At 46.0% G+C, this 12,745-nt stretch overlaps 1 protein-coding gene across 18 annotated transcripts in view; it reads right to left on the bottom strand.

The window, feature by feature from the left end:
- The window catches only part of LOC101273198 (very-long-chain 3-oxoacyl-CoA reductase-A-like), a 32,529-nt gene extending 26,769 nt beyond the window's left edge, over nt 1-5,760 (bottom strand). For 4 of the 18 annotated variants that reach the window (XM_049703169.1, XM_049703172.1, XM_049703173.1 and 1 more), the window contains exons 1-4: nt 5,168-5,756; nt 1,437-1,512; nt 1,083-1,193; nt 862-928 (exon numbers count right to left, since the gene is read on the bottom strand). In XM_049703169.1, coding sequence (XP_049559126.1) covers nt 862-928; nt 1,083-1,193; nt 1,437-1,512; nt 5,168-5,359 — 446 coding nt within the window. In that variant the 5' untranslated portion in view covers nt 5,360-5,756. The other 14 variants (XM_049703170.1, XM_049703171.1, XR_007474241.1 and 11 more) reach the window with 11 other exon arrangements.
- Between the last annotated feature and the right edge of the window lie 6,985 nt (nt 5,761-12,745).

The following is a 12,745-nucleotide window of genomic DNA, read 5'->3' as shown; positions in this document are numbered from 1 at the left end:
ATATTTTCCAAAGCTTTGCACTACATTATTTGTTGCAGCTCGCACACTATGTTGAAAGCTCTGCTTTGCCTCTTAAACGCTCATCCACTTTGAAGGGAAATGTTGCTTCAAATGTCAGATTCCCCCCTCTTGGATTCTTTCTTCTCTCAAATCTTGGTGCGACAATTCCTCATTGCCTTAGTAGTTTGATGCCTTCAAACAGTTATTTTTACTTTTTTTTTTTTTTTTTTTCGGCACGGGGGCCTCTCACTGTTGTGGCCTCTCCCGTTGCGGAGCACAGGCTCCGGACGCGCAGGCTCAGGGACCATGGCTCACGGGCCCAGCCGCTCCGCGGCATGTGGGATCTTCCCGGACCGGGGCACGAACCCGTGTCCCCTGCATCGGCAGGCGGACTCTGAACCACTGCGCCACCAGGGAAGCCCTATGCATTACTTTTGAAATAATAATATGTAAAATCTAAAAGCCATCCTGATCTCCTATTCTGTCTATGTCTAATAATAATGGCCCACATTCATGGAGCACACAACTTAGGCTATGTGCATCATTTTATCCCATTGTCATATCAGCCCTGCGAGGTCAGCAAAAATATGGATTCCCATTTTATAGATATGAAACTGAGGCACTGACTTTCCCACGTGGCTCATTTCCCCTTAAAGTTAGCAGACTCAACTTGAACAGTTGTCCCCGTTGGGCACCGCAGAAGGGCGCCCCATGGAAGGAGAGACCTCCTTCACGTCCTAGACATCGTAGATTTGTAGCTCTCAAAACAATGAACAAAGCTAGTGTGCTGCGCCGGGTTTTCCAACAGAGGGAGCCGTGTGAGGCAGAGGCACCCGCGGACTAGTACTCGGTTTTACTCACTTGGCGAAGTCCTCACAGTCGAGCAGTTTCCTCAAGCCAGGTGCGTATTGCTTGCCCACACTGTTTACTGAGTGAGAGGGGACAAATTATTTGTTTCACTCCAACGGTCCCAGGGAGACGGGGTAGGGGCAAAAGGGAGGGCGACCACAGAGAGTTCCGGGTTAGGGTGAGCACGGGGGCAGTTGAGGGCAGCGCTCCTCCCAACAGGCACAGGGACGTACTCAGTACTCCGATCTCCAGGTCCTTCAGTCCTGCCGCAATGGCCTCGTAGATCTCCAAGCCTCCGGTGAAATCCACCTGGATGACTCGTGTGCTTTTGCCATGAAGCCTCTCTGGGAAGGGCAGTGGGAGCCAGGCCCTTAGCTGGAATCTGGTCCGACCTCTGCCCCCGTCCCTGTTCAGCCCCAGCCCCTATATGATGGCCCCAGATGCAGAGATAGCTAGCTCCCCGCAAGCGCCTCGGCCACCTACAGACCTCGTCCGGGATCACGCCCCAGCCACGCCCCCAGCCACGCCCCCGTCTAGCCCCAGCCCTTGACCCAGAACTTAACCCGCTCCCCTCTTCCCCTCCTCACCTATCGCCTTTGCCTCGTGCTCCAACTTGCTCAGGTCTCGACTGATGAGGACGATGTTCAGACCTCTCCCGGCGAGCTGCAGGGGATGCATTCATTTATTTATTCACGAAAGCCACAAATAGTTACTGCTTGCTGACAGGGTGCTACAGTGTTATCGGCACTGTGGATGCAGAGGTGAACAAAAGAGAAATACGAAAGTCTGCCCTCCTGGAGCATGCATTCTGGGGAAAGGCTATTCCAGACAGAACACCAGTGCAAAGGCCCTTGCACAACGGCTGGCAGCTTCGAGGACGCCATACAGTCCAGTGTGCACTGAATGAAGTGGCCGGTTGTACAGGAGCCCAGATCATGGAGCCTCGAATGCCCCAGTAAAGACTCTGTCTTTTATTCTCAGTGACATAAGAATCCAATAATTTTTATACCTTCCTTCCTTCATGCATTTATTCAAAATGTGTCTGTTGAGCCCTTGCTCTTTGCTGGGCGGTGCTGGGGACACAGCATGCCCAAGATAGACCCAGTCTCACTCAGCAGCCAGAGGGTTCTCTCTGAAATACAAACCTGTTCCTGCCTTCCCCTACTCAGAACCTGCCTTGGCTCCCCAGCGTCTCTGAGATAAAACTACACTCCTCACCGTGGCCTCAAGTGGCCTGGCTCCAGCCTGAGTCTTCAGCTGTCTCTCCTGCCGGTGGCCCTCTATGGGAATCCAGGCACAGCAGATAGTTCATCTAGTCCCAAGATCACCACCTGAATTTTCCTGCCTCTGGGCCTTTGCACATGCTGCTCCTTTTGCCTTGAATGCCCTCCTGCTTGAAACAAAGTCAGCCAATATCTGTGGAGTTTGGCTGCATATCTGACCCTCTCAACCTGCCTGTCTGAGGGTGACATGTTATGTGGGACTGAGCATCCATCAGCTTTGGGGGGGGGGCTGGGCACAAACATCTCAACAGCTCCAGCGTCTGAGAGGTTGATGCTGTGAAGGGCATTTATTCATTCAACAAACATTTGTCCAGAATCTGCTCGTGCCTGGCCTTGTGCTAGGTGGGGCTGACCAGCACAGCCACAGCCCTGCCCTCTTGGGGCTCACAGGGCAGTGCTGGGACAGACCGGTCCCCAGATGGCAATGACTCAGAGTGGCCGTCACTACCGGCTGACTTGCATCCAGACGTAAGTTCTCTCCCTTTCCACCAGGGTTGCCTTTCTATTCATGCACTAGCCTCCCCTCCCTCCTTGTCCACTCAAGGCCATCACTCCAGCTTTCCCCCATCTTCCCCCTTCATCAAAACCCCTCCCTCTTCTGGATGATTCCCATCAGCAGGAAATCCTACCAGAATCTCTCTCATTTTCTCTGTTCAGGCATTGGCCCATGTCTCATCACACCACCGCAGTTGACTCAGCATTCTAAGAGAGGATTGTTTATCCTGGCTCTCTTACCATACCCTCTGGTACCCAATCCAATCGGTCTCCCACCCCTGCCACGCCACCCAAACCACTCTGGTCACCGATAACTTCCATGATGGTAAACCCAGTGCTGTATTCTCAGCACCTCCCAACAGCAACTGACACATTCAGCACCCCCTCCTCCTGGAAACATTCTTTTCCGTGGCTTCCAAGACCTCTCTTCCAACCCTGGTTTTCCCCCCATTCTCAGTTCTTGTGCCTTCTCATCTTCTGTACCTCTTAACTTTGGGTGCTCCAGGGAGCACTCTGGGGTGGTTCAGACTGTGCTCCCCTTCTCCATCAACACCCACTACCACAGGCACCTCATCTAGTCTCATGACTTTAAATGGGATCCTTATGTTGATGATGCTTCCACTTATATCTCCACCCCAACCTCCCCTCTGAACTCCGGAATGGCATTTCCAACTTCTGGAACTTCTCAACTTGGATACCTAATTGGTATCTCAAACTTGGAATGTCCAAAACGAGACTCCCTCCTGTTTCCCCCAAACTTGGTCCTCCCCTCAGTTCAACTCCATCTCAGTAACAGCAGCTGCATTTTTTGACGTATTCTGGTCAAAAATTTTATAGTAATTTATTTTATGAGGCCAGCATTACCCTAATACCAAAAACCAAACAAAGATATTACAAGAAAAGAAAACTATAAACTAATATCTCTCATAAACTTAGACACAAAAATTCTCAATAAAATATTAGTAAATCAAATCCAGCAATATAGAAAAAGGATAATCAATAATCACCAAGCGGGGCTTAGTGCAGGAATGCAGGGTTGGTTCAACATTTGAAAGATCAATTGATGTAATGTACTCTATAAACAGAGTAAAGAAGAAAAACCGTATGATCACCTCAACAATCACAGAAAAGTTACTTAACAAAAGTCAACCTCCATCCATGATAAAAACTCTCAGCAACCTAGGTATAGAAAGGAACGTCCTTAACCTTATAAAGGTTACATAAATACATACACACATACGTACATTTTAAAAACCTATGGCTAACATTATATTTAATGGTTGAAAACTGAATGCTTTTCCCCTAAGATCAGGAACAAGGGACAATGACGTTCACGCTTACCACTCCTCTGAACATCCTATTTAATTTCCTGGGCAGTACAATAAAGCAAGAAAAAGAAATAAAAGGTATACAGATTGGAAAGTCAGAAATAAAATTGTCTCTTACACAGATGACATGACTGTCTACATAGAAAATCCCAAGAAAGCCACAAAAAGGCTACAAGAATGAAGAGCTGAGTTTAGCAAGGTTTCGGGTTACAGGGTCAGAAGTTTGGAGTCATACTCCACATCCAATCTTTTTAATAAATCTTGTCAGCACTACCTTCAAAATCAATCCAAAATCCAAGTACTTCTTATGGCTCTATGCTGTCATCCTGGTGTAAGTCATCAAGATCTCTTGCTTGGACTTTGCAAGAGCTTTTTAGCTGATCTCCCTGCTTCCATCCTCACCCTCCTATAGTATCGCATCCCTCTTCAGAACCCATGTCACTCAGTAAATGTTAAAGTCTCCACCATAACCTACCAGATTCCCCATGATCTGCCCTGAAATTGCATCTTTGCCCTCGTCTCCTACTGTTCCCCTCTCCCTTTCATTCTGATACAATCACAGTGGCCCCTTTCCTACTTCTCCAACAAGCAATGCTTCCTACCTCAGGGCCTTTGCACTGGCAGTTTCTTCTCCCTGGAAATTCCTTCTCCCAGTTATTCACAAGACTCCCTCCCTCACCTCCTTCTGTTCTTTGCTCAGTGCTGCCTTCTCAGTGACACTTCTAATTATCCTATATAAAAATTGGAACGTGCACATCCCCAGGGCTCCCTGTTCTCCTTTCCTCATTTATTTTTCTCCTTAACTCTTACAACCATTTGATACACTATACGTTTCATTTGTTTATCTTATTTACACCGGTCTCCCCTCACTTCAACATAAGCTTCATGATGGCAAGGTCTTTTGATTTTTTTTAATCTATTTTGTTCACTGCTGTACCCCTGGCACCTAGAAGATGCCTGGCACGTGGAGGGGGTATATAAATATGTTTTGAATGAATAAATCAGGGCAATGATGGGAGAACATCAAGGGTCTGTAGAAGCCCAGTGTAAACCCCCACCCCCACCCTGGGGAGCAGAGGGAAGGCTTCCTGGAGGAGAGGACGTCTGAGGGAACCAGATAAAGCACACAATTCTCAGTCTAATAGGGTTAGCTGACAACAGACAAACAGACAGGAGAAGCTCTCCCACCACACACGCCAAGCCCTGGCTCACCTCATGTGCATAAGCCTTGCTGATGCCGTTGGTGGCTCCTGTCACCACTAGAAAGAGGGCAGGAGGGAAGCACCCCCAGATCCAGCCCCCTATCATCCCCTCCACTGTCCCTCTTCCCTTTTTGCACCTTTTCTGGGACCCTCCTTCACTGAAGCCCAACCCCTCCTGGTTCGAGAATTTCATGCATTCCATGCCTCCCTTGCCCTAGTTGCTCCAGCCTTCACCTGTCTTTCTTCCAGGAGTCCCTGGCCTCTGCCCTGATTAGGGACCCTCACCTGTCATCTGTCCTCGTTCTTGCTGTCCCCACCCCTACCTGCCTGGCTCGCAGCCCTCCTTCCTCACCTGCCCAGGCTCTGTGCGCCGGGAGCCAGGGTTTGCCCCGGCGTGCCTGGGCAGCAGGTAAACATAGACTGTGTAGCTCGCCCCCCAAGCCGCCCACAGCAGCAGGCACGTGGCGGTAACCCTCCCCGCACTCTCAGCACATCCCAATCCGACTCCATCACGACCCCAGATAACAAGTCATCCAACCTAGGGCCAACGAGGCTTTCTTTGGGAGCAGCTATTTCAAGCCTGGCCTGACTACTCCGCCTTAGCCCCGCCCACACTGCTAGTCAAGAATTCCGCCCCGCCCCTCACTCTAGCCACGCCCATTGGGGGGTTTTATTTTAACCAGTAGCCTCGCCCATCGGTCCTAGCACCGCCCCTATCTAATTGGGCCACAATTGGGCTTAATGTCTGTCCTGAATCCCTGCAGAGCAGGTGTACGTCCAGTCTCCCCTCAGCCCACAGAGCTGGGCAAAGGGTGCCCACAGATGACCACCGTTTGGGTCACTGAACTCAACCTAGATGCTGCTGGGGGCCAGAGCTGATAATAGCGATCTGTCACTAGAGGGTTTTGTCAATGCACAGTTTGTCTGAAGAACCTGACCTACAGATTATCTGCTTGGGCAGTGTAGAAGCCAAAGCCCTTACAGCGGCTTTACGTGACCTTCCTCCTCGTTCCTCTTTTGCAAATTCTGTATTTTTTTTCACTTGTTCTTAGTATTTATCATTTAATAATAATAAACTATAATTATTATTTATTATGGATATTATTTAATAATAATTAAAATTAGAGTTATTATTAATGATTAAATTATTATTATTTAATAATAAATTACTGTGGTAAAATATACGTAACATAAATTTTACAATTTTAACCCTTTTAAAGTGTATATATAATTCAGCGACATTAGGTATAGTCACAATATTGTGCAACTGTCACCACTATCCCTTTCTAGAAATATTTCATCAACCCTGATACAAAGAAGACAACAGGTCCCAAATGGAGTCAGTTGTGCTAACCCCCAGGTCAGCAAAACGAGATTTAATAACAGACCTAATTGTAGTTTCAACCCCACCGGAATGTAACCTTTAACCATTCAACCTAGAATCGCCTGGTCAGCACTAGTGAGGTAATTCATCCAATAAGCCCTTCCATCCCCTTCGGAGGATGAATTCAAACAATGAATTCTTCGCTAAGAAGGTCCTTTTTTCCACCCTCTTTTTGCCTTTAACAACCTTTTCTTTTCTACAGCTCAGTGGAGCTCCTTTCTATTGCTAGATGGGACACAGCCCGATTCATGAATCATTGAATAAAGCCAATTTGATCTTTAAATTTACTCAGTTGAATCCTCGTTATTTAACAGGTTTGGTGGCAGCAGCGGGACCAAAGGAGACTTCCGACGGCTTTGGGGACAGCAAGAAACACAGGTGTAGTACCCCGTGAATCCTTTGAGCTCACTGTCTTTGTCAGCATTTCCGAGGGCCTCGGGTGAGCTTCTCTCGGTTCTGAGTTCTGTTCTGTTTGCGTCAAGCTCCTGATCCACTTGGCTTTCCAGTTAGTTTCCCATTTGTCTGGAATCACTAGTTCCATGTCGGGAACTGCTGGTGACGGCTACAGTTTCCCATTTGTCTGGAAGATGCCTGCAGTTCCCATTCCTTGGGGTCTGCTGGTTCAATCCTTTCCCCAGTCCCCAGTTCCATGTTGGGAGTTGCTCACGGTATGCCCAGGACCTTTCCTTGGCCAGGATGCGGTAACATCTCTGGGCTATTGCCAGTATATGAAAGGGCATGTGTTTGTTTGTCTTGTTTTGTATCAGTGAGAGTTGCTGCTGACTGGGACCTCAGAGGTCAAAAAGCCGCAAAAATTGGTGGGTGTGGATCGAGCACTTAAGACCTGCTCACCCCCAAACCCAAAGACATCGTGTTAGGATAAGTTGGTCAAGGAATGGGTTAGATGGACAGTAGGTCACCTACCGATCTCAAGAAAATGTCCATGCAATAAGCTACACTGTAAGATGCAATACAATCCCCAATCCAGGGGCGCATCCCTTTTAGGTGTCGATTCGGCTCTGAGAAACCCTAAGGCTTAGCTAATGGGATCCTTAAGTTCTAACGAGTTAAACGCCCCACCTTCCAGCACACCTGCTTATTTTATGTCTGAAAACTATGGTCCCGGAAGCTATGGATATCTATAAAAACAGGCAAATCTGACTGAAAACAACCTAGAGTTACAACGAGGGAAGGTTCCAGTTAGACAAGATCCTTCACTTAAGAACGGCACTTGAAAGTAAGGGTTCATGAATTCAATGAAGAGAACGGGATGCCTATTTCAATTGGTTGAAGTGAACTTCCCAAAGGCTTCAAGATTCCAAAATAGCTTCATTAAAGGACTTGTTACCGAAGGCTGATGAAAAGTGAAAGGCAACAGAGGTACCTAAGACAACAGATGACAGGACTGACAGGACTCTGCTCCCCTCTATCCTTCTTTGCCTTCGCGTTCACAGTTTACTCATTCCCTGTCTGGACAGCCTTTCTACTCTGGAGACTATTAAATAGTTACCTTTTGAAATAAAAAGGCCCGAGGTTGCAGGGGATCCTCCTCAGACAGCTTTCACTCCTTGGTCAAAGACTAAACCAAGGGACTTCCCTGGTGGTCCAGTGCTTAAGAATCCGCCTTCCAATCCAGGGGACATGGGTTCAATCCCTGGTGGGGGACTAAGCTCCCATCTGCCGTGGGGCAACTAAGCCCGCGAGCCACAGCTGGAGAGCCCATGTGCGGCAACTACAGCCTCCACGAACTCTGGAGCCCACATGCTGCAACAAAAAGCCCACACACCACAACGAAAGATCCCGCATGCCGCAACGAAGATCCTGTGTGCTGCAACTAAGACCCAATGCGGTCAAAAAAAATAAATAAATATTTTTTTTTATTTTAAAAAAAAGACTAAGGAGCCATAGTTAAAGAATTTTCTAATCCCCAAAGGTTTTGTTGAAACGTTTAGAATCCTGGGTTGCCAGATCTTTACCAACTTGTGTATGTGTTGGGAGGACCTGGTGAAGCCCAAAAACAGACGTGGGAAGCAGAATGGCATCATCCTGAGGTTGATATTCAAGATCCTCAGTCTCGGGACTTCCCTGGCTGTCCAGTGGTCAAGACTCCACGCTTCCTATGCAGGGAGTGCGGGTTAGATCCCTGGTCAGGGAACTAAGATCCCACAGGCCACAGGAGTGCGGCCAAAAAAACCCCAAAACACATGTTAAGATCCTCGGTCTCTAACACGATCCTCTGATAGACCAGAAAAATCTCCCAATGTGGCAACTGAGCCTAGGGTGTTCCCTGCCTACATTGATTGGTCTATTATTCAAAGATGCAAACAAAGAAAGAGGAATCTGTGGCAGATTTTAAAGCCCGTTTGGAAGCTCTCTTCTGGTGGCATTCTGGATTCCATTCAGTAAATGAGGTCACTCAATCTGCTCTTGCTGCCCTCTTCGTAAACAGATTATTTCCTGAGATTAGCAGGCTAATAAAAAGACAGAAAATAGGATGGGAGGCCACTGGTCTTGTTACTAAGCCAGTGTCGTTTGCCCTACATGCAGCGAGCCAAACGTTGATACGTCAAGGTTTGCAGCAGAGCAACAGTTCATTCACAAGGCAGACAAATGGGGAGATGGGAGAATGAATCTCAAATCCGCCTACCCAAAGGTGAGGGGCTTGAGATATTTATGAGATAAAAAAGGTCTTAGGTTTGGGGGAAGGTGGTTGTAGGTAGGGAAGAGATGAGGTAATCAGTGCTTTGCATAGGCGTTATCTGGGTTACATGCTTCTTCATGGGATGCGTGTTCAAAAATAGAGGTGCTTAGCATAATCTGAGGGTGGAGGCTTTGGCTCTCTGATGTCAAATTGTCATTCATCAGACACCTGTGCAGGTCTAGTTTTAGGGTCGGTGGTCCCAACCAGTCTTAGCTGGCTTGAACTGGACAAGAGCTGACTCCAGTTACCTAAAAAACAACTTAAGCCCCCATTATTATAGCATCCCCTATATCAGAGGTGTTATCTATAGGGGTGGTTAAGGAGTCTTGTGATACATTACCTAGGGTACATGAAGCTTCCAATTAAGGAGAGGAAAAAAGAAAAGAAAAAAATAACTAAAGCCAGCTTACTTAGTGAAGGCATTTTACAAGCAGAGGGTTTTAAGCAAGTTCATTTATCTCGTGTTCTGTAAAACAAGCTCAAGAATTTCTGTTAGTCGCCAGCCTCTATTAACCCTGTGGAGCATGGTTTCAGTCTCCCCTATCTTTTTAAAAACAATTTATGTATTTATTTGGTTGTGCTGGGTCTTAGTTGCGGCAGGCAGGCTCCTTAGTTGTGGCTCGTGGGCTCCTTAGTTGTGGCATGCAAACTCTTAGTGGTGGCATGCATGTGGGATCTAGTTCCCTGACCAGGGATCCAACCCGGGCCCCCCTGCATTGGGAGCACGGAGTCTTAACCACTGCGCCACCAGGGAAGTCCCCTCCCCTATCTTTTGATCATTCCTCAATCTTGAGGAAAGAGGGGCCGAGACCATGCTGGCTACTTCCTGCTGATAACGGGCGCAGGCCCACCAAGGGTTTGAGAAATGAAACTGGTGTGCATTTGATTGCAAGTACGCACAAATCCCAAGATGAGGACAAGGCTTTGGGCTTAAGGATGCAAGACAAACAGCAAGAACAGAGTTAGGACAAGACGGAATATAAATCCTAGCGAGCACAGAACAATAATACCGAGTTTAAGCAAAATCCCTCCCATACAGACCTTATTCCCTACGGGATCCATGAGAAGGTCCTTCCTGAGGGATTGAATCCATGTTCTTGTGATGACACCTGTGGGAGCCAAGTTGTCTAATTTTGTCTAAGAAGGTTTTTTACTTCGATGTGGTATTAAAATATACGTAACAGGACCTATTGGCCACTACATATACTCCTCTTTTTTCTGCTAAAATATAATCTAAAAAAATCTTATTGTCTAGTACTGTTCTGGCTAGTGAATCTAGGGCCTTTTGCAGGCTATGGCTTGAACGTGATCTTTCGTGTCTGTTATAATCTGTCCTTGATATAGATGAGGAAGAATTACAACAAAAATCCTCTAGTGTAACAGAGGTGCCCCCCAAACCTATGGGTACTTCTAGTCCTGACACTGGGAGAACAAAAAGCACAGAACTGTAAAAATTCTGTAAAATATGTGGTTAAACCTCTTCCTAAATTGCCTCAATATTCATTAAAGCCTGAATCTATACAGGTCTCACACCAACAATCAAGATCTAATCAACCAGGGGTTAGTCATTTCCTGTACGAGCCCGTTTAACACAAAAAAACCTAATGGGTGGGAAGCTGTTTACAAGATCGTTATCCCCCATTTCCCAGTTGTTCCAAACACACACGCTCTTTTGTCACTAATTTCACCAGACTCAAAGTGGTTCACTGCTGTAGACCTTTGTTTAGCTTATTTTTTTTAGCATCCCTGCGCTAATCTGTTTGCCAATATCTATTTGCCTTTACTTTGAACAATCAACAATATACTTGGACACTCACGTCTCAAGGGTCCACAGAGGCCCCTTCTTATTTCTCTCAAGTGCTCCACCAAGATCTAAGCACCCTCCAGTTCCCCAGGAAATCAACTCTTTTACCATATGTAGATGAACTCTTGCTGTGCTCAGTTCTCCAAGAGGCGTCCATAAACGATTCTATTTATTTGCTACAACAGTTAGCTGAAAAGAGACACAAAGTCTCTAATGAAAGATAACAACTATCTCTAGACACTGTTCATTACCTAGGTCATAACTGAAGTACTGAAGGAATACAATTATCCCCCAAACAGATTAAGCTAACCCAAGAGGGTTAGAAAATGTGTTTCCCACTTGGGGTGCACCTTCCACAATCTCAGTAATCGAGGCAACCACTATACTGGGAAAATCATACAAGGCTTAATGAAAGACTTGGAAACCTCTTGGAATTACCACTGTCCCCATCATTCTCCACCATCAAGCAAGGTTGAAGGAACTAATGGGATCCTCAAACTTAAAATCTCTAAACTTGCTGAAACTCTGGTTTTCTTTGCCTCTAGACTTGCTCACTGTTCTGCAGTTCCCCCTTTGGAAAACATAAACTCACTCCACATGAGACAGTCAACGGTAGACCAATGTCCATCAGTACACAAACTTTCTGCTCATCCCTCGTTATCCCATGTTAGTATAACCAGCTACTGAAAATCTTTCATGTCTTATGCTAAAGCCTATCACCGACAGGTTAAACAAGTTTTCCCAGATGCCAATTCAAAGGATCTTCTTGGTCATAGACTGGAGCCTGGTGATTGGGTATTCTAGAAACGTCATCAGAGGAAAACATCTCTGAAACCCCATTGGAAGGGACCTTAACAAGTGCCCCTGACCACTGACACTGATTTAAAACTAGAAGTTACTGAGCCTTGGGTATACATCCCAAAGCTCAAAATGTCATACATTTAGGTCTTTAAAATCCATCTGGAGCTTATTTTTGTGTATGGTGTTAGGTAGTGTTCTAATTTCATTCTTTTACATGTAGCTGTCCAGTTTTCCCAGCACCACTTATTGAAGAGGCTGTATTTTCTCCACTGTATGTTCCTGCCTCCTTTGTTGTAAATTAGGTGACCATATGTGCGTGGGTTTATCTCTGGGCTTTCTATCCTGTATCATTGATCTATATTTCTGTTTTTGTGCCAGTACCATACTGTCTTGATTACTGTAGCTTTGTAGTATAGCTTGAAGTCAGGGAGCCTTATTCCTCCAGCTCCATTTTTCTTTCTCAGGAATTCTTTGGATATTCAGGGCCTTTTGTGTTTCCATACGAATTGTAAAAATTTTTTTCTAATTCTGTGAAGAATGCCATTGGTAGTTGGATAGGAATTGCGTTGAATCTGTAGATTGCTTTGGGTAGTATACTCATTTTCACAATATTGATTCTTCCCATCAAAGAACATGGTATATTTCTCCATCTGTTTATATCATCTTTGATTTCTTTCACCAGTGTTTTATAGTTTTCTGAGTACAAGTCTTTCACCTCCTTAGGTAGATTAATTCCTAGGTATTTTATTCTTTTTGTTGCGATGGTAAATGGGATTGTTTCCTTAATTTCTCTTTCTGATTTTTAGTGTATAGGAATGCCAGAGATGTCTGTGCATTAATTTTGTATCCTGCAACCTTACCAAATTCCTTGATTAGGTCTAGTAGTTTTCTGGTGGCA

The sequence above is a fragment of the Orcinus orca genome, chromosome 20, assembly GCF_937001465.1.
Source record: "Orcinus orca chromosome 20, mOrcOrc1.1, whole genome shotgun sequence".
NCBI classification, from domain to species: domain Eukaryota; kingdom Metazoa; phylum Chordata; class Mammalia; order Artiodactyla; family Delphinidae; genus Orcinus; species Orcinus orca.
This window is presented reverse-complemented; position numbering and strand designations above follow the sequence as displayed.